Source organism: Grosmannia clavigera (genome assembly GCF_000143105.1).
Source record: "Grosmannia clavigera kw1407 unplaced genomic scaffold GCSC_140, whole genome shotgun sequence".
NCBI classification, from domain to species: Eukaryota; Fungi; Ascomycota; class Sordariomycetes; order Ophiostomatales; family Ophiostomataceae; genus Leptographium; species Leptographium clavigerum.
In genome coordinates this window covers 2,624,302-2,642,628 of record NW_014040801.1, presented here as the reverse complement: position 1 = coordinate 2,642,628, position 18,327 = coordinate 2,624,302, and the positions used below count along the sequence as shown (strand labels likewise).

At 60.3% G+C, this 18,327-nt stretch overlaps 7 protein-coding genes across 7 annotated transcripts; 3 read left to right on the top strand and 4 right to left on the bottom strand.

The window, feature by feature from the left end:
* Positions 1-404: 404 nt before the first annotated feature.
* Positions 405-1,332, top strand: CMQ_1383 (uncharacterized protein; the record flags this gene model as incomplete). Its single annotated transcript, XM_014318462.1, has 2 exons — positions 405-563; positions 616-1,332. The coding sequence occupies 2 exons, from the start codon at positions 405-407 to the stop codon at positions 1,330-1,332; spliced, it is 876 nt and encodes a 291-aa protein (XP_014173937.1).
* Positions 1,333-2,452: 1,120 nt separating this feature from the next.
* CMQ_924 (uncharacterized protein) lies at positions 2,453-2,794 on the top strand (the record flags this gene model as incomplete). The annotated part of the gene is made up of 1 exon (XM_014318003.1): positions 2,453-2,794. One exon carries the CDS (start codon positions 2,453-2,455, stop codon positions 2,792-2,794), a length of 342 nt encoding a protein of 113 aa, XP_014173478.1.
* Positions 2,795-3,063: 269 nt separating this feature from the next.
* On the bottom strand, positions 3,064-3,717 carry CMQ_1267 (uncharacterized protein; the record flags this gene model as incomplete). Its single annotated transcript, XM_014318346.1, has 1 exon — positions 3,064-3,717. The coding sequence occupies one exon, from the start codon at positions 3,715-3,717 to the stop codon at positions 3,064-3,066; it is 654 nt and encodes a 217-aa protein (XP_014173821.1).
* A 276-nt stretch (positions 3,718-3,993) lies between these two features.
* Positions 3,994-7,334, bottom strand: CMQ_960 (c6 zinc finger domain containing protein; the record flags this gene model as incomplete). The annotated part of the gene is made up of 3 exons (XM_014318039.1): positions 3,994-6,147; positions 6,299-7,120; positions 7,275-7,334. The coding sequence occupies 3 exons, from the start codon at positions 7,332-7,334 to the stop codon at positions 3,994-3,996; spliced, it is 3,036 nt and encodes a 1,011-aa protein (XP_014173514.1).
* A 530-nt stretch (positions 7,335-7,864) lies between these two features.
* Positions 7,865-9,375, bottom strand: CMQ_1730 (pyruvate dehydrogenase dihydrolipoamide acetyltransferase; the record flags this gene model as incomplete). Its single annotated transcript, XM_014318809.1, has 2 exons — positions 7,865-8,953; positions 9,061-9,375. 2 exons carry the CDS (start codon positions 9,373-9,375, stop codon positions 7,865-7,867), a joined length of 1,404 nt encoding a protein of 467 aa, XP_014174284.1.
* A 1,468-nt stretch (positions 9,376-10,843) lies between these two features.
* Positions 10,844-16,764, top strand: CMQ_1693 (guanyl-nucleotide exchange factor; the record flags this gene model as incomplete). Its single annotated transcript, XM_014318772.1, has 2 exons — positions 10,844-12,220; positions 12,286-16,764. 2 exons carry the CDS (start codon positions 10,844-10,846, stop codon positions 16,762-16,764), a joined length of 5,856 nt encoding a protein of 1,951 aa, XP_014174247.1.
* Positions 16,765-16,979: 215 nt separating this feature from the next.
* On the bottom strand, positions 16,980-18,248 carry CMQ_760 (uncharacterized protein; the record flags this gene model as incomplete). The annotated part of the gene is made up of 1 exon (XM_014317839.1): positions 16,980-18,248. One exon carries the CDS (start codon positions 18,246-18,248, stop codon positions 16,980-16,982), a length of 1,269 nt encoding a protein of 422 aa, XP_014173314.1.
* Positions 18,249-18,327: the final 79 nt, after the last annotated feature.

Sequence of the window (18,327 nt, the reverse complement as noted above, 5' to 3'; positions counted from 1 at the left end):
CAATCTATGATAGCATATAGACTGGCCATTGATACATCCAGTTGTGTGCTTTGCACTTCTTATTAGAGTTGAAGCAACGTTGGCTGGCTCCGCATCTCTAAAAAATATGACATCGACAGCAAGCCAGGCAATGCTGCAGTCGAAACGAGCTTGCAGACCTCAAACGTGATTGGAGTCCACATAAAAAAATATGCACTGGGTTTTCGCGAGTTGCAGCCGCGAGTTGCAGCGACTGTTACTTTGTCTTATAAGGAAACACCACAGAATTGCCATTCCCGCAAATTGTCCCCGCGCTGGCCCTTGGCAATGCACTAACGGGCAGCTTTACGACGGACAAAATCCGCCGGCCTGCTTCCAACGTAACCATCGTCCACGCGGCTTCGACCTGCTCCTGCACCATCTGCATGATGAAGCTCGCACCGTCGCTCAAGGCGCTCATCAACGCGCCGCATTCGCGGCCGGGCCCGACATCGGCGCCGGCACACATTGCCGAGGTATACCGGGCAGTGGCACGTGACGCGGCCAAGCACAACGTGGGCAACCAGCCATGGATCACGATTTCGGTGAGTATGTGGGAGGACGAGCTCGTTCCAGCACGACGCTGACCGCGGGCAGGCGGCGGCAACGATCACGCTGAACTCGCCGGCGTCGCTGTCGGTGCTGCACGGCGTGGCAACCGACGAGACGACGGCATCGGCGAGCGGCAGGTCTGAGAATCCCATCGCGGCGGCCGAGCTGATCCGCGAGGTCGGGCTCAAGTGCATCGGCTTCAACGGGATCCCGCGCACGATCAACGTGCTGGGGGCATTCCGGACGGCGCTGTCGGCGGACGTGGTGGCCGGACTGGCGACGCAGAGCACGCGGACGCCGACCCCTGAAACGCTGGCGGCCATCAGCGCGCGCGGGCTGACGCTCTGGCGATCCGTCTACGCTGGCGTCGACCAGAAGCTGCTCGACAAGCTGGCCGAGTCGCATCCGGACCTGCCGGTGCACATTCTCAACTCGCACTACGGCCCCCTCTTCACCGATCCGCCGCACCACGGCGACGGTGGCCTCGCCAACGTCGGACGCGCCCTCACAAGCCTCGTCGGTATCACGTGTCTGCGTGCTCAGCAGGGCGTTGGCCCCCAGGTGCTCTCGCACGTCTTCGGCCTCCGCAAGGCCATCGCTGACGGCTCCTGGAAGCCGGCCGGCACCGGCGCCGACGCCCTCGAGCAGGTCCGCGGTGTCGACTGGCTCGCCACCGACGACGGAAGCGAGTGGATTTTGCGCACCGTCGACACCATCGTCGATGCCCTCGGCGGCTCCAACTTTGCCGGTGCGAAACTGTAGGGCAGAACTGGGGTGATATATAGATTCGATGGTGCCTTAATGTGCTGTTCAATTCCAGCTCTGATTGCCGTGCATTCGCAAAAAGGAACAGATGAATGGGGTTGCGCCTCCATTGAAGCTCTATCTCCTGAACTGAACTGCGTCTGAAGAGCTGGACCACAGCAAGGATGCGCAATAAAAACAAAAACAAAAATGGACTTGCAGGGAATCGAACCCTGGACCACTCCCATGCTAAGGGAGTATTATACCACTAAACCACAAGCCCATTGGTTGATGGAAGGTTAGCTCGTAATAGCAAGAATATGCGCAGCTGTCACGTGCGGGTCGCATTTCAGCCAAGACAGCTTTTGGCGCAGACCGAGTTGCGATACGTTATAAGACCAGAACGTAAAATTTGCTGGGATAGAAAGTCTGGCTGAGAACCGTTATTTAGACCGTATATCCTTTCCGTCCGGCTGCTTCTTTTCATTCTCCCCTTTCAAGTCTTCTTGGACATTCAGGTATCGACCTGGGAGTTGTTGCCAAAGCGCTTGTGGTGTTATGTTCTAGGTTGGTTAATCAGAGTATCCAATATCCTTGCCTCGATCTGTCACCAGTCTCGAGTTTCGCTGACGTAAAAGAGGACATAATATTTGCTTGTGACGAGTCTTTGGTTGCCGTAAGTTTGTGTCAGTAAGCTTCAGAGCCAGGTTGATCCTGTCCAAGCACAATTCCTAGACTTTGTCTCATTTCGGCAGCATGTCAGACTCGTACGTACTTTTATTCGTTTACAACTCATCTACGTGATTGCTTATAACAACCGGCGGCACTGTGTAGAAACTTGTCGAAGATTCGAAGATTTTCGGTAATTTTATGTTCATGTGACTGTGCGTGGGCAAACCAGAAGAGCGGAGAGAGTGGCCGCTTACGAGGAAGGCGAAGAAGCTTCTTCAGACAACTGAAATTACAGCGTCTGCGTGTGACAGTAGCACACTGTGAGGCAAACGCACAGAATTAACTAAACCCAAACCTGTAAGCATCCAATTGCTGACTTGACTAGGCTTCTGGCAAACTTTTTCCCCATCGTAGCTCAGAGCCACTCCCTCTCGTCTCCCTCCTCAACGCTCCAGCTCTACCCAAAATGCTCTTGTCCTGGGTCTCAAAGTACATTCCGGCCATCGCGGCTATTGGCGCCTTTGCCAGTCCGTTCGTCCATGATCGCGGCTCTCTCCTCCCTGGTTCCCCCAACTGCACCTCGACCCAACACATCCTCGGCAAGTTCACTGCCGGACCTGTTTGCACCATCTGGACTGCCACCACCGCCACCACTGTCCACATTGACTGCAGCGGATGTCGCTTCCTTGCTACTGAGACCTTGGGCTACGGCCGTGGTCACGGCCCCGTCGTCCACTTCAGCACCACCACTGCTGCTGCCACGCCGCGCACGACTACCACCTACCTTTGCCGGCCGTACTCGTCTTAACCAGCTACACTTGCCTGTCCAGAACTGAAAAGAAGAAGTTGAAATTTGTAACTAAGAGACATAAACATTCGAGGATACACTAAAATAATATCCTACAAATAACAGTACTTTTGGTGGCACCTCTGTCCAGATAGACACAGCGCAACGAACAGAATTGCGAAAGCAAGCGTCTTTCTGTGACATGCCGCGAAGGAAAGATTGTAGACAGGCGTCAGTAGAACCAACCGTGCCCGTTAGCCGGCAGCTTAGATGGCTGGTATGAGCATGGTTTAGTCGTCAGAGAGACCCAGGCTTTCCAGCTCCTCCGTCGTCTCATTGTAGATCTGCTTGAAACCTTCGACAATTGCCTCGTTATCCGAGTCGGAATCGTCATCAAAGCCTGAGCTGTCGACAAAGGAGCCGCCGCCCAGCAGGTGCTTGATCTTTTCCATGATCTTTTCCATGACCTTTTTGAGGATCGACATGCCCGTGCCCTTAAGGTCGGTCCAGACGTTCTCCGATGCTCCGTACGTCGAAGAGGATCTGCCGTTCTGCCAGTCTACCACCTTGGTGTCGCCCGTGGTGTTCAGCGTGTCCGAGCCAGTAAGGACGTCGCCGTTTGCATCCACAGCGGGATACTCGACTGGGGCAGCAACCTCTGCGCGCGCGACCACTCTACCGCCGGCCGGGTTGCCGTGGTACTTCTTCCTGTTGCTGCCCTTGTTGTGTGGGTTGATGTCCAGCTTGCTCGGCGCTTCAAAGTCAAAGGACGATGCAACCTTGGTGACGGTGGCCGCCACCGCCTTGGAGCTTGCAGTGTGGGAAATATGGGCAGTGTGGGTTTGTCGGAGAGTGTGCGTGGTAATGACAATCCTGGGGTATGCGGAAACCTCAGGAAGTAGAGAGCCAACCATGAGAAGGCCGGCAACGAGGATAGAGCGCATGATGGAAGATGTTGGGGGAGTAGGTGGGAGTAAACGAATGTATTCTTGACAATTGGCTGCTCGACTGTTTGAGAGGCTGGAGAGGTCGAGAAGAAGAATTGGTTCGGATGGTGAGCAAGGAGAAAGATATTTTATACCCAGTAGCCCTTACCACTTTGCTGTACGGTTGAGTAAAGAGAGAGCGGGAGAGAGAGGAGAAAAGGATGTTGCCACAGACACAAACCGCAACTAACCGACACCTAACAAGACAGTAGGCATAGAGAGCATAGGTTACAGTCAGATTACGGGAAAGAAAGGATCCACGCTGCCTGTGTTGAACTTGAAGGTGAAATCCTGGTTCTGCATCTGCACCTCTTTATTAGTAAGCGTCCTAGCGCAGTGGCCGAACTTTGAGTCGCGACTTACCAGGTCTTCCCAAGCCCAACCGTCCCCGCCGATCGGCATGTTGGCATCTGTCAAGACAGACAGGTCGTTCATGCCCTGGCTGTCAAACATGCCCCCGCCAACGGCGGGCTCGGGCCCGAAGCTTGGTGACGTCGGTGCATCGTCTTTGCTGGCACCACTGCCGACAGTATGCCGTGCTGCAACCACTCGTAGCTGTTCGACACAGTGCTTCAGCCGTGCGTCGCAATCAGCCACAACGGTTTGCTCCATCTCCTCTTTATCAGCACCGCGCATGAGCGCCTGCGCCTGCGAAAGCACGGCGCATAGGAACAGTATGCCCTTCACGTTTGTCTCGCCGGCGGTAACGCGCTTCTCCGTAAAGAGGACGGCCTGCTCTACCGATTCTAGAAGCACAGATTGCGCCATGACGCCCGGCATGGCGAGAAACGTAGAGGCGCTGGGGTCCAGTTCGGCAGCTAACGAGGAGGCCGAAAAGGTGCCACGACCGCCGACGATACCCAGACTGAGCCGCGCAGAATGCTCTTCTTCCAACTGCCACATAAGCTCCATGCTGAGGGTGGCAAAACACTGCACGGGCACGGAGCGAAAGGCGCCCGATGCGGTGACACACAGTCGGTGGAAGTCGGTTGGTTCGTCTGCCATGTCGATGCCAGACGAAAACGGGAAGCCATGGTTCCGTAATCCGCGACTGCTCAATCCCGGTGATGTAGATACAGATGAGACAGAAGCACCACCGCCACCCGAGTCGCCATTGCTGTTGCTCGTCATTATTGCGCTCCAGTGGGAAGAGGGTGGTGGTGTGGTGCCCCTGTCTGGCACAAGAGATTTCGCGCCCGTAGATGTTGTCTGACAGCTGCCACAACCCTGAAACAGCTTCAGGGCGGTGTCAACGCTGACCTTGCGCGAGAAGTAGTACTTTGGATCGTTCTGGGACGCAGCTAGGAAGGCCTGGTTTAGCGACAGGAAACAGCGCTGGGTGAGATGCTCGACGAGGCGCAGGTGGAAGGTGGAGGGTCGCATCTTGCCCGTGCCTGAAGCGGTACAGAAGGACTGCATGGTGGCCGAGAGGGACTGGCAGCCGGAGCGCAGCTCCGAGTTGAGGCGAAGGGTTTCGTCGTAGGAGCCAGGGTTGCGAAAGTCGTTGACGTTGTGGGCGACGGCCAAGCGGGTGGGAAAGGACCTGAACAGGGCGATCTGGATGGACGTGTCGGTGAAGGTTGCAGGCGGGTAGGGAGGAGGCAATGCTCCTACTGTCGAGGCAGGCCCGGATTCGGGCACGGAGCCGGACGTGCAGTTCTTCTCGGCGAGCTGGTCGTCAAAGAAGTTGGCCGGCGGCAGCGAGTCAAAGTCGTCGAGATCAACGAGGGGTGGACCGCCAGAGCTGAAGCTGGACTGCAGGGAGAGCTCGAGCACGGTGACCCAGAGGCGGCGGCGGATCTCGGCGAGAAAACGCGGGATCTTGGGGATGCAGCTGGGGTCACGGTGCAGGCCCAGGTACATGGCAGAGCGGATGAGGCTGCCGGCCGAAACCCACAACAGGTCAGCGCCAACGCTGGAGGTCTCGCGAGCCAGATGCAGCAAGCACATTGTCTGCAAGCCGGCGACGGTCATGCGCGCCTTTTCGGACTGTGCGGGAGCCATCTGCCAGACTTGGGCTTCGTAGATCCACTGAGCGGCCAGATGGCGCAGCGAGCAGGTGTCGTCGTAGAAACAGACGCCAATGGCCATGCATAGCTGCATCTGGACGATAAAAACGGTGCTGGCAGCACTGGGCTTCTCCCAGTAGCGCTGGTAGGCCTGCATGAAGGTGGGGATGTGGAGGATGCGGTAGACGGACTCGAACGTGCGGAAGTAGCAGCTGACGAGCTCGTCGGCGAGCTGGCGTGCAGGCACGTGACGGCCGACGTCGAGTGTTTGCAGAAGCGATGGTGTGCGGTTGGCCTTGATGGTACGGCCAAGAGACTTGCACTTTTCGAGGCCATTCCTGGTCTCCGGTTTGCGCATGACTTGTTCGAATAGGGGTTTCTGGACAATTAGTGGGATGAACGGGAGATGAGAGGTGGGAGAATAGGAGGGGGGGAACGACAGAAGGATAGAGAAGATGATGGGATTGGAAGAGCAAAACAGGAAGGAGCGACACAAGTATCGAAACCCGAGAAGGGAGGAAGGAACTCACCATGAGCGTCAGCAGCGCGCCATTCATCCAGTGGCCCCGGCTGATGTACTGCGTCTTGTCGCGGTGGTACTGTTTCTCGCCCGTCCCGTCGAGGGTCTGATCCAGGGGGCCGCCCAGCCGGTAGCCGTTGGTCAGCAGCTGTGTCGGCGGCGGCAACACGGGCAGCGGCAGCGGCAGCGGCGTGGACGAGGGCGTGGGCGTGTGTGCGGGCGTAGAACCAGCAGCCCGGGGCGGACGGGGCGACAGAGGCGGCAGTATGGGGGCCGTGCGGGTGGTCTGTGCCGAGGGTGGTCGAGGCGGCAGGTCCTGGCCGGCGAGCACGGATGCCAGCCGGCTCTCAAGGCGGCGAACCTGATCCTTGAGGGCCGACACTTCAGATTCGCTGCCAGAAACGGACGAGAAGCCGGGCAGGAGGCCTCTGGACGGCGACAGGTAGCGGTGGTGGTCATGACGGCTATGATGGCCGTGACCGTGGTTGTGGCCGTGACTGTGGCTGTAGCCATGGTGGTTGCCATGGCTGTGACCGTGGTAGCGAGCCGGACTCGGCGATGCCGGCCATTCCGACTCCAGCGTGCCGGCCATGACACCGGCAGCCACTCCACTCAGGGCAGCCAGTCCGTGGAGCCCGGCTGATGGCTGTTGCTGGTGCGGCTGCTGCTGCTGCTGTGGCTGCTGTGGCTGCTGCTCATGTTCGGTCTGGCGCGGCGGCGGCGACCGTGCCGCCATGGGGTCGGGCTGGTAGAAGCAGTGCTCCGGCTTGTAAGCCTGCACGCAGTTGGTGCACGGCAGCTCGCGATCGCATCGGACTTTGCGGCGTCGGCACTGCGGTCGGGGCGGGCGTAGATGCTCATTGTCAGCGCGCGTCTGTCCGGTCTGTCCGGTCTATTCCGTCCGCTGGCTTGAGGTCCTTTTTTTGTCCTCCATCTTATCGCCCGTTTCTCGTCCTATCCCACTCCCCCCCCCCCCCGATGCTCACCTCTTCGCACGCCAGCGTTCTGCGCCGCCGCTTTCGCTTCAGAGGCATGCCCTGCTCCATCGTGGCCGCAGGATCGGCAGTGTCCGGCAGCTGATTGCGGCACGCAGCGGAAACATCGACCGCGCGTCAGTCGCCCCGAGTGTAAATAGATAGAAAACACACGTCTGCCCGGCGGAGTGAAGGTGGTGTTGCTTCCCCGTCGGACCTCTTCGCGCAGATGGCTGCTCGTCACCTATCATTCGGACTTTAGCCTGGACCCAGAGGGAGCGCACGGACCATCCAAGCCACGCGCTGAGGTCAGGCTGTCCCCATCGGCCTCCGCCGGCGGATTGGCCACTCCGCCCCACATAAGCTGCAGTTTTGCGTGAATGACTCATGGTCTCTTGCTATGTATCTGACATAGTACGATACAAATACAACCTTTTCTGGCAGAGAAGTGTCAAAGAACCAATATCAGAAAGAACGAATGCTCCGTGTCTATGTCTGACGAGATGAACAGCGTGGGATGACTATTAAACTACACATTCTTCCTATACCGGCTCGCCTGCTCTCTTGCACGTGTCATCGTCACCATTCGCTCGTGCTCTCGCTTACAGCAGCAGCTCGAGCGGGTTCTCGACCACCTGCTTCAGCTCGCGGATCCACTCGGCACCGACGGCCCCGTCGACGACCTTGTGGTCGAAGCTGGCCGTCACGTTGATCTGGTCGTCCCAGGCAATGCCCGTGGTTCCGTCCTCGTTCTCGGCCGGCACAGCCACCTTTTGCGTGGTACCAACGGCCAGGATGGCCGCCTGCGGCGGGTTGATCACGGCCGTGAACCGCTCGACCGCCGTGTTCATGCCCATGTTGGAGATGGAGATGCTGCCACCCTGGTACTCCTCCGGCTTGAGCTTGCCGTCGCGCGCACGGCCAGCCAGCTCCTTGACCGCGGCTGAGATCGCTGCCAGGCCCTTGCCCTCGACCGACCGCACAATCGGCGTGATCAGCCCGTTGGGCGTCGACACCGCCACCGACACGTCCACCGTGTTGAACTGCCGGATGAATCCGTCGCGCCACGACGAGTTGGCCTGCGGCACCTTGCGCGACGCCACCGCGATCGCCTTGATCAAAAAGTCATTCACGCTGAGCTTGTACTTGCCGTTGGCCGTGCTGTTGAGCGCCGTCCGCAGCTTCAGCAGCTTGCTAACTGATAGCGTCGCCGACACAAAGTAGTGCGGGTTCTCCGCCACCGACTCCTTGAGCCGGCTGGCAATCGTCTTGCGCATGTTGCTGATCGGAATGTCCTCGTAGGCCGCGCCTTCTGCTGCCGCCGCACCGCCGCTCGAAGCTGCCGATGCCGCCGAGCTGGCCGCTGCTGCCTTGCGCACATCCTCCTCCGTGATCTTGCCGCCAGGGCCGGTGCCCTTAAGCGTCGTCGCCTTGACGCCCAGCTCGATCGCGAGCCGCTTCGCCGGCGCACCGATGTTCGGCTCGCGGTCCAGGGCCGTCTGCAGCCGCACGATCGAGGAAGACGACTCCTCCGGCTCGGGTGCCGCAGTCGGCGTCGACGTCGGTGCAGCCGCGGAATCCTTGGCCGGCGCAGCCGCAGCTGCCGGTGCAGCCGCGCCACCAGCATCGGCCAGGGTGAAGTTTGCAAATGCTGCAACGTCGGCAGTGTTTTCGACAAAGACGGCGATCGGCTGTCACGGACACACTGTCAGTCCGGGGAGTGGGGAGCGGGGCGTGGGGTGTACTATGTAGTAGCAGGCAAGCCTGGAGGACAAAAAGAAAAGAAAAAAAAACGTACGTTGTTGACCGGAACATCCTTCTGGCCAGACGGCAGCAGAATCTGGGCCAGCACGCCTTCCTCCTGGTACTCAAAGTCCATCTGGGCCTTGTCGGTCTCAATCTCCACGAGCACGTCACCAGGCACAATCACATCGCCCGGCTTCTTCTGCCACACGCCAATGTTGCCGACCGTCATAGTGGGCGACAGTGCCGGCATGTTGATCAGGGTATGCGGCGGGAACGAAGCATACCATCTGGCGAGCGTCGAGGGGGCAGCATACCGCAGCACTGGGCGCTGCTGCAGCACGCGCCTTCGGAGAATAGGACCGAGCATGGCGGTGGTGATCTGAAGAATGCGAGAGACAAGAGAGGAAGCAATGCCAGAACAAGAGGAAAAGAGAAAAAGTGTGGCAGGTCGGATGATATCCCGATGGGCTCGTCCGGACTTGAGCTGGGGGGAAAAAAAAGTAGAGAGCTCCAAAGAGGGTAAGACGATGTGAATGCTCGATCTGCCACGAGAGAATTGATCCGGGAAGCAGAACGGCGGTGCTGGAGAGGTGTGTGGCCGGCGACTACGTTTGGGGTGGACGTTGGAGGGGGTTTTAGGAAAGAAACGGAACGGTCCAGCGAGAAAGACGAGGAAATCAGATCCGGGGTGCGGACAATGCTCAGGGCGCAGACAGCGAATTTTTCAATTATCCATTTTTTTCGTCCGCGCCTTCCTTCCAGAGAGCTGCTGCTACTGCTGCTGTTGCTGCTGCTGCTGCTGCTCTAGTGTGCCACAGCGCGCGCTGCTGCAGCCGGAGGAAAGCTCTGTCGCACCCTGGCTGCGAGTTACGGCGTATAATTGGCCGAGTCGCCGAAACCTGGCGGTAGCTCCTGCCCACACACGCCTGCTATTCGCAGCATATCTGCCCGTTATCGTGTCGGACCGTAAATATCGCAAAAATAGTTAATCGGGGCTTGCGAGAACGGCGTTGTGCCAGAGCATCTGACTGTGTCGCCCTGTGACGTTGCCGGCGCAGCCTCGGACATCGCGGAGACCACGGAGATCACGGAGCCGCGGTGCCCTGTCCGGCTTGCGACCACGCCGCTGCTACAGACATGGACAAAACAGCAAGATGGAAGACAGACTCGTCCACGGCCTTCCCCGGCGAGCCGTTGTGCTGTTCGTGCAGCTGGGCGCTTAGTCCTGCTAGCTCTGTACTTGGACGGCGTCTTGTGTTTCGTGCAGGCTGACATCATCCGAAAAGCGTGGCTGCCTCAGGCACCCGAGGCTCCATGAACATGTGGAGAACAAAGGCCATGCCCGCCTAGTTGCATACGCGGAATATGCCAATCGATGGTGTGGAATGGCCGGATTCGGGGACGTGTTCCTAGGCCCCGTCCCAGTCAGCTAACAAACCTGTCATCTATTATCTTACTTCGTCTCTCTGCATAAGACATCGCCAGCACTGCTGCCGACATACCAGCCATCGTCCGACTCTCCCCACGGCATGAACCCCCGCTGACCTCGGGCGTCTGTCCCTGTTTTTTCTCCTGTCCTTTTCTCCTTTTCTCCTGCTTTCCCCCGTTTCTCCCGGCCTTGGACGATCGGTGGTCTTCTTCGCGTCTTTTTGCACAATCTCCACCATTTCTTCCTGTCGGCATCCGTCTGAACGCAACCGCGTCCTCCGCCCGAGCCGATACACCCCGTCTCGCCCTCTGCCGACGAACGGCTGCGATCGGTCGGCCTTTTCCTTTTCCGCCGGCTCCCCTCCTTTGCGCATGGCTGGGCGTTCCAATCGCCCCTCCCGGCCACCATGAGCTCACTCTCGCTCAAATTCGTCTCCTCGTCCCTGGGCGTCATCGCCGCGTCCAAGGATGCCCACCACAATGCCGCCCTCGGTGATGCCGTCAAAAATGCACTCGACGCCATCAAGGCCGCCGATCCCGAGTTGCCCGACCCCGAGATCGTCTTCGCTCCGCTGCAGCTGGCCACGCGGTCCGGCAATATTGCTCTGGCCACCAGCGCGCTCGACTGCATCGGCAAACTCATCTCCTACTCGTGCTTCTCCATCCCACCACCTCCGTCGTCATCGTCCGAGCAGGGCTCGCAGGCCTCCGACCATCCGCCTCAGCCGCCCAAACCGCCAGCTGCTCCTTTGATCGAGCGCTCCATCGATACCATCTGCGACTGCTTCCAGGGCGAGACTACACCGGTCGAGATCCAGCTGCAGATTGTCAAGTCGCTGTTGGCTGCCGTCCTCAACGACAAGATCGTCGTGCACGGCGCCGGCCTGCTCAAGGCCATCCGCCAGGTCTACAACGTCTTCCTGCTGTCGCGCAACACGGCCAACCAGCACGTTGCCCAGGGCACCCTGACCCAGATGGTCGGCACCGTCTTTGAGCGCGTCAAGACCCGCCTGCACATGAAGGAGACCCGTCTGGGCCTGGCGAAGCTGAAGCAGAACGGCAGCAACGCCACCTTTGAGCAGGCCGAATTGTCCACCAACGGCGCCGGTACCGACAGCAGTCGCAGCGGTGCCGGCAGTGCGGACGGTGACGACAACGGCGAGGCTGATGGCGAGGACGATGACCATCGGCTTCCGCAGCTGCCGACGGCCGAAGTCGACGAGGCTAGCGATGCTGCGGCCAAGCTGACGCTCAAGGACCTCGAACACCGCAAGAGCTTCGACGACTCCAATCTGGGCGATGGACCGACCATGGTCACCCATCTGAAGCATCCACCAGTGCCGTCTGCCCGCTCTGTGTCTGAGCAGGCCGCACCCGACAGTCCCCACGGCGACTCGCCTGAGTCGCTCGACGCCGAGGACGAGGTCTACGTCCGCGACGCCTACCTCGTCTTCCGCTCTTTCTGCAACCTCTCGACAAAGGTGCTGCCACCCGATCAGCTGTACGATCTGCGCGGCCAGCCGATGCGGTCCAAGCTGATCTCGCTGCACCTGATCCACACGCTGCTCAACAACAACATCGCCGTCTTCATGTCGCCGCTCTGCACCATCACCAACACCAAGAACAATGAGCCGACTAGCTTCCTGCAGGCCGTCAAGTTCTATCTCTGCCTCAGCATCACACGCAACGGCGCCAGCTCTGTCGACCGCGTCTTCGAGGTCTGCTCCGAGATCTTCTGGCTGATGTTCAAGTTCATGCGGCCGCCCTTTAAGAAGGAGATTGAGGTGTTCCTCAACGAGATCTACCTCGCCCTGCTCGCGCGCAAGACCGCCCCGCCGTCGCGACGAAGCTGTATTTTGTCGGCATCCTTAACCGGCTCTGCGCCGATCCACGCGCCCTTGTCGAGACGTACCTCAACTACGACTGTGACCGCAACGTCGACAACATCTTCCAGACCATTGTCGAGTACCTGGCCAAGTTTGTCATCACGCCCGTGTACGTCGCGCCCGAGCTCGAGCGCGGCTACGAGGAGAAGCACGGCACGACCAGCGGCAGCGACTGGCAGCTCAAGACCACTATGCCGCCGCCGCTGACCGTCAACCAGATCGTGCCGCACCATGAGCCCGAGAGCGAGTTCCCCAAGGAGTACGTGCTGAAGCGCGTCGCGCTCGACTCGCTCGTCGAGTCGCTGCACTCCATGGTCAACTGGTCGCAGGCCGGCCGGCCTGACCGCAGCAGCGCCTCGGCGGCCGACGTCGAGAAGCGCTCGTCGACCGAGGACATGCGCGAGTCCATCGACCCATTGGCCAGCGACAGTGTCTCGCGCGTGGACGCGTCGCCCATCCCACCATCCACACCCGTTGTCGACGATGACCCGGAGCACTTGGAGAAGGAAAAGGCCCGCAAGACTGCCCTGGCTGCGGCTGTGCGGGCGTTCAACTTCAAGCCCAAGAAGGGTATCAAGATGCTGATCGAGCAGGGCTTCATCCCCAGCGACTCGCCCGCCGACATTGCCCGCTTTCTGATCCGCGACGAGCGCCTTGACAAGGCGCAGGTCGGCGAGTATCTCGGCGAGGGCGACGCCAAGAACATTGAGATCATGCACGCCTTTGTCGATACCATGGACTTTAGCAAGCGCCGCTTTGTTGAGTCGCTGCGCCAGTTCTTGCAGTCGTTCCGGCTGCCGGGCGAGGCCCAGAAGATCGATCGGTTCATGCTCAAATTTGCCGAGCGCTACAACGACGGCAACCCGAACGCATTTGCCAACGCGGACACGGCGTACGTGCTCGCATACTCGGTCATCCTGCTCAACACGGACCTGCACAGCAACAATGTGACTAAGCGGATGAGTAAGCCGGATTTTATTCGCAACAACCGCGGCATCAATGACAACGCCGACCTGCCGGAGGAGTACCTGCTGGGCATCTATGACGAGATCGCGTCCAACGAGATTGTGCTCAACAGTGAGCGGGCGACGGCGGCGGCAGCTGGCGCGCTGCCATCGCAGCCGACGGGCCTGGCAGCGGCCTTTTCCAACGTCGGCCGCGACCTGCAGCGCGAGGCGTATGTGCAACAGTCAGAGGAGATGGCGCTGCGGTCGGAGCAACTGTTCAAGAACCTGTACCGCAGCCAGCGGCGCAACACAGCCAAGACGGGCATCAAGTTCATGCCGGCGACGTCGTTTAAGCACATCGGTCCCATGTTTGACGTCACCTGGATGTCGTACTTCTCCGCCTTTTCGAGCCAGATGCAGAACGCGCACAACCTGGAGCTGAACCGGCTCTGCCTCGAAGGCATGAAGCTGGCGGTCAAGATTGCGTGTCTGTTTGAGCTGGCGACACCGCGCGAGGCCTTCATCTCGGCGCTTCGCAACGCGGCCAACCTGAACAACGTGCAGGAGATGTACGCCAAGAACGTCGAGGCGCTGCGGGTGCTGCTGGAGCTGGGCCACACCGAGGGCAACTACCTGCGCGAGTCGTGGAAGGACATCCTGATGTCGGTCAGCCAGCTGGAGCGGCTGCAGCTGATGGCCGGCGGCATCGACGGCAGTTCGGTGCCAGACGTGTCCAAGGCGCGCTTTGTGCCACCTTCGAGCGCAAGCGCTCGCGAGAGCAGCAGCACTACTAGCGGGATGGACCAGCAGCGGCGGTCGATGCAGCGGCGGTCGCGGGCGATGACCACGGGGCCCAGCGGGTTCTCGTCGGCGGACGTGGCGTTTGAGCTGACGTCGGACGAGACGCTCAAGAGCATGGACCGGATCTTCACCAACACGGCGAATCTGCACGGTGACGCTATCGTGCAGTTTGCCCGAGCACTGACCGAGGTCAGCTGGGATGAGATCAAGGTGTCGGGATCCAACGAAAATCCGCGCATGTACAGCCTGCAGAAGATTGTGGAGATCAGCTACTACAACATGACGCGGGTTCGTTTCGAGTGGACCAACATCTGGGACGTGCTGGCTGACCACTTCAACAAGGTGGGCTGCCACGGCAACGAGGCGATTGTGTTCTTCGCGCTGGATTCGCTGCGGCAGCTATCGATGCGCTTCATGGAGATCGAGGAGCTGCCGGGCTTCAAGTTCCAAAAGGACTTTCTGAAGCCATTTGAGCACGTCATGTCCAACTCGAGCAACATCCACGTCAAGGACATGGCGCTGCGCTGTCTGATCCAGATGATCCAGGCGCGCGGCGGCAATATCCGGTCGGGCTGGCGGACCATGTTTGGGGCCTTTACGGTGGCGGCACGGGATCCGGCAGAAAGCATCGTGAACATGGCATTTGAGAACGTGACGCAGGTGTACCGGACGCGCTTCGGCGTGGTGATCCAGCAGGGCGCGTTCACGGACCTGATCGTGTGTCTGACCGAGTTTTCCAAGAACATCCGGTTCCAGAAGAAGAGCCTGCAGGCGATGGAGACGCTCAAGTCAGTGATCCCGACGATGCTGAAAACGCCCGAGTGCCCACTGTCGCAGCAGAAGAAGAAGGCCAAGACGAACGGCAGCAGCAGCGGCAGCAACGGCACGACCGGACCGGCGGCTGGTAGCGAGGGGGTCGTTCCAACAGTGACGGTGGTGCAGAACCGGACATCGGTCGAGGAGGGCTACTGGTTCCCGGTGCTGTTTGCGTTCCACGACGTGCTGATGACAGGCGAAGACCTGGAGGTGCGGTCCAACGCGCTCAACTACTTCTTCGAGACGTTGCTGCGATACGGCGGCGGGTTCCCGCCCGACTTCTGGGACATCCTTTGGCGACAGCAGCTGTACCCCATCTTCATGGTGTTGCGGTCGCGGCCGGAGATGTCGAACGTGCTGAACCACGAGGAGCTGTCGGTGTGGCTGTCGACGACGATGATCCAGGCGCTGCGCAACATGATCACGCTCTTCACGCACTACTTTGACGCGCTGGAGTATATGTTGGACCGATTCCTAGAGCTGCTGGCGCTCTGCATCCTGCAGGAGAACGACACCATTGCGCGCATCGGCAGCAACTGTCTGCAGCAGCTGATCCTGCAGAACGTCGCCAAGTTCTCGCCGGCGCACTGGTCCAAGATCGTCGGTGCCTTCTGCGAGCTGTTTGAGCGCACGACGGCGTACCAACTCTTCTCGGCCACCACGGCGGCCGGCGCTGGTTCGGCGGCCGCTGCATCGGCATCGCTGTCGGCCGCGCCGGGTGCGCTAGAGCTAGGGTATCCGTTGAGTCCGGTGCCGCCAGGGGTGGCGTCCTCGTTTGGCGATGACAAGGGGCTGGGCCTCAACGGGGAAAGCAGTGTTGGCGGTGGGGGTCTATCGGCGAGAGCAGACTCAGACACGGCATCAATGTTATCGGTGGTGCCGACAGAGGCGACGACAGAAGAAGATGTGCAGCGGACACCGACGTCGGCCACGACGGCCACGACAGCCACGACAGCCACGACAGCCACGACAGCCACGACAGCCACAACAGCCACAACAGCAACAGCCCCGCTAGAGGACTACCGGCCATCGAGCAACCTGCAGCAGCAGCCGGTTGTGGTAACGGCGGCACGGCGGCGGTTTTTCAACCGGATCATCTCGCGTTGCGTGCTGCAGCTGTTGATGATCGAGACGGTCAACGAGCTGTTTGGAAACGAGGCGGTATACCGACAGATTCCGTCGGTGGAGCTGCTGCGGCTGATGGGGCTGCTGAAGAAGTCGTTTTTGTTCGCGCGGCGCTTCAACACGGACAAGGAGCTGCGGATGCGGCTGTGGCGCGAGGGCTTCATGAAGCAGCCGCCGAACCTGTTGAAGCAGGAGTCTGGCTCGGCGGCCACGTATGTGGCGATCCTGTTCAAGATGTATGCCGACGGGGCGCCAGAGCGACAAGCGACGCGGGCCGACGTGGAGAAGGCGCTGGTGCCGCTCTGCAAGGACATCATGCACGGCTACCTTGCGCTCGAGGACGAGAGCCAGCACCGGAACATCATGGCGTGGCGGCCGGTTGTCGTCGACGTGCTCGAGGGTTTTGCGCTGTTCCCCGAGCCGGCCTTCACGGCCCACACGCGCGACTTTTATCCAGCCGTGGTGGCGCTGCTGGCCAAGGAGCTGAGCGGTGAGCTGCGCGCGGCCATCATCCAGGTGCTTCGCCGTGTCGGAGAGGTTGGGCTCGGCATCGACGGCCTCGCGTCCGCGCCCGACGGCTTCTTTTTCGGTGGCCAGCGCCGCGACAGTTTGCTGAGCGCGGCCAGCGCCGAGGGCGGCGTCGGTGGCGGCGTTGGTGGCGGCAGCTCGGTCGACGACGAGGGCGGCGATGCCAGCACAAAACTGATGGGCCGGCGGATGCACTCGCCGCCTGTTTCGGGGGGGCTGAAGTAGGCTGACGTAATCCGAGCGAGACGACCGAGCAGACCAGACATTGACGGTGGACAGAACGTCCAGTGCAAAAGCGGCGAGGGTGTTTACAAGAGCAATGTGTTTTGATAGATTTCTGTATTTTTGTCCCGATTAAACCATCACCTTGTTGTGGTTGTTTGCATAGAGGTGCCTCTAGTGTTGCTCCAACTGCTCACGTGACGTCGGGCTTCCATTACCTACGGCCATCCAGTCACGCGCGGTGCGGCCGACGGGATCAACTGGGCCAGCCATTCGCGCAGCAGGACAGCCTCCTCGGGCACGGTGCGGTCGGGCAGACTTTGCAGGGCGTCGGCCAGCAAGGTGTCGTGAGCGGTGGCGCTGCGAAGAAGACCGCGCAGGACCTCGACGGCGTAGGCAGCATTAGCCGAGGCCGTGGTCGAGAGGACGGCAACACGCATAACGCTGACGAGCGTTTCGAAGAAGTCGACGAGGCTGAGGTGCATCAATCGGTCGGAGCGGTCGACCATGTGAAGGGCGACAAAGGAGAGGACGTCGGGAGAAGCAGAAGTAGAAGCGGCACCTTCGCTTGCCACTGCAGCCAGATTGAGCGAAGCCAGTCGTGGCACCACGCGCAACACGCGACCCTGGGCGATGGTGCGCTGCAGGCGGACGCGGGGGTCGTCTCCATACGCGGCCCGGCCGTCGTGATCACCACCACCACCACAAATGGCCGCGAGTCGGTCGTAGAAAAGACCGTCGCGGAAGAAGAGACGCCAGAGGACGCCGGGTCCGGGAGCAAGGCGAAGGGTCGGCAGCACGCCACCGCCACCCATGGGCTCCTCGACGGTGATGGTGCGCGTGCCGTTGATCATGGGAGTCGAAGCTGTTGTGTTTTCTGGTTGAGAAGGCGGTGCCAGCGGACAGTCGACGTCCAGCAGATCGCCGAGCACGCGGCCGCCCTTCTCGCCGACCTCGGCCGCCGGTGCAGCCAGCCAGCGCGTCAAAAAGGCCGTGATGAGGGCGTACATGCCGGTGAGACGTCGCAGATTGTCGGCCGTCTCAGCTCCATCTCCCACCACGGCCTTGTGCACCACCGTCATGGCCAGCACGTTCGTTGCCGGGGCCGCGTCTGCGCCCAGGGCCGCCACCAGATCGGCCTCGGACGCCAGCGCAAACACGTCGCCGAAGCGCACTGGTCCCAGCAGCTTCGTGGCCATGGACGAGAGGATGTCGGCCGCCCGGTCACCCTCGCCGCGATGGGCTGCCGGGTCGGCCGGCCAGAGCGACTGCTGCTGCAGGACAGCGACAATCTTGGGCAGCAGCCGCGGCGCCAGCACGGGGATGTTGGCGTCCGACAGCTGCAGCTCGACGCTGTCAAAGAGGCGGGCATCCACGAGCGGCCGGGTCTCGAGCACTGAGCCAATCGAGGCTGCTGTCGCTGCCAAGAGGCTATCCAGGTGCTGGTCTAGCTCGGCTAGGCCGGTGACTGGGACGAAGGATTCCATGGTGGTGTGTGCGAATGTCGTTTTTTTTATTTCAATGTAAGATATATTGCCTCGAATCTGGTTCTTCTAATGGCAAACG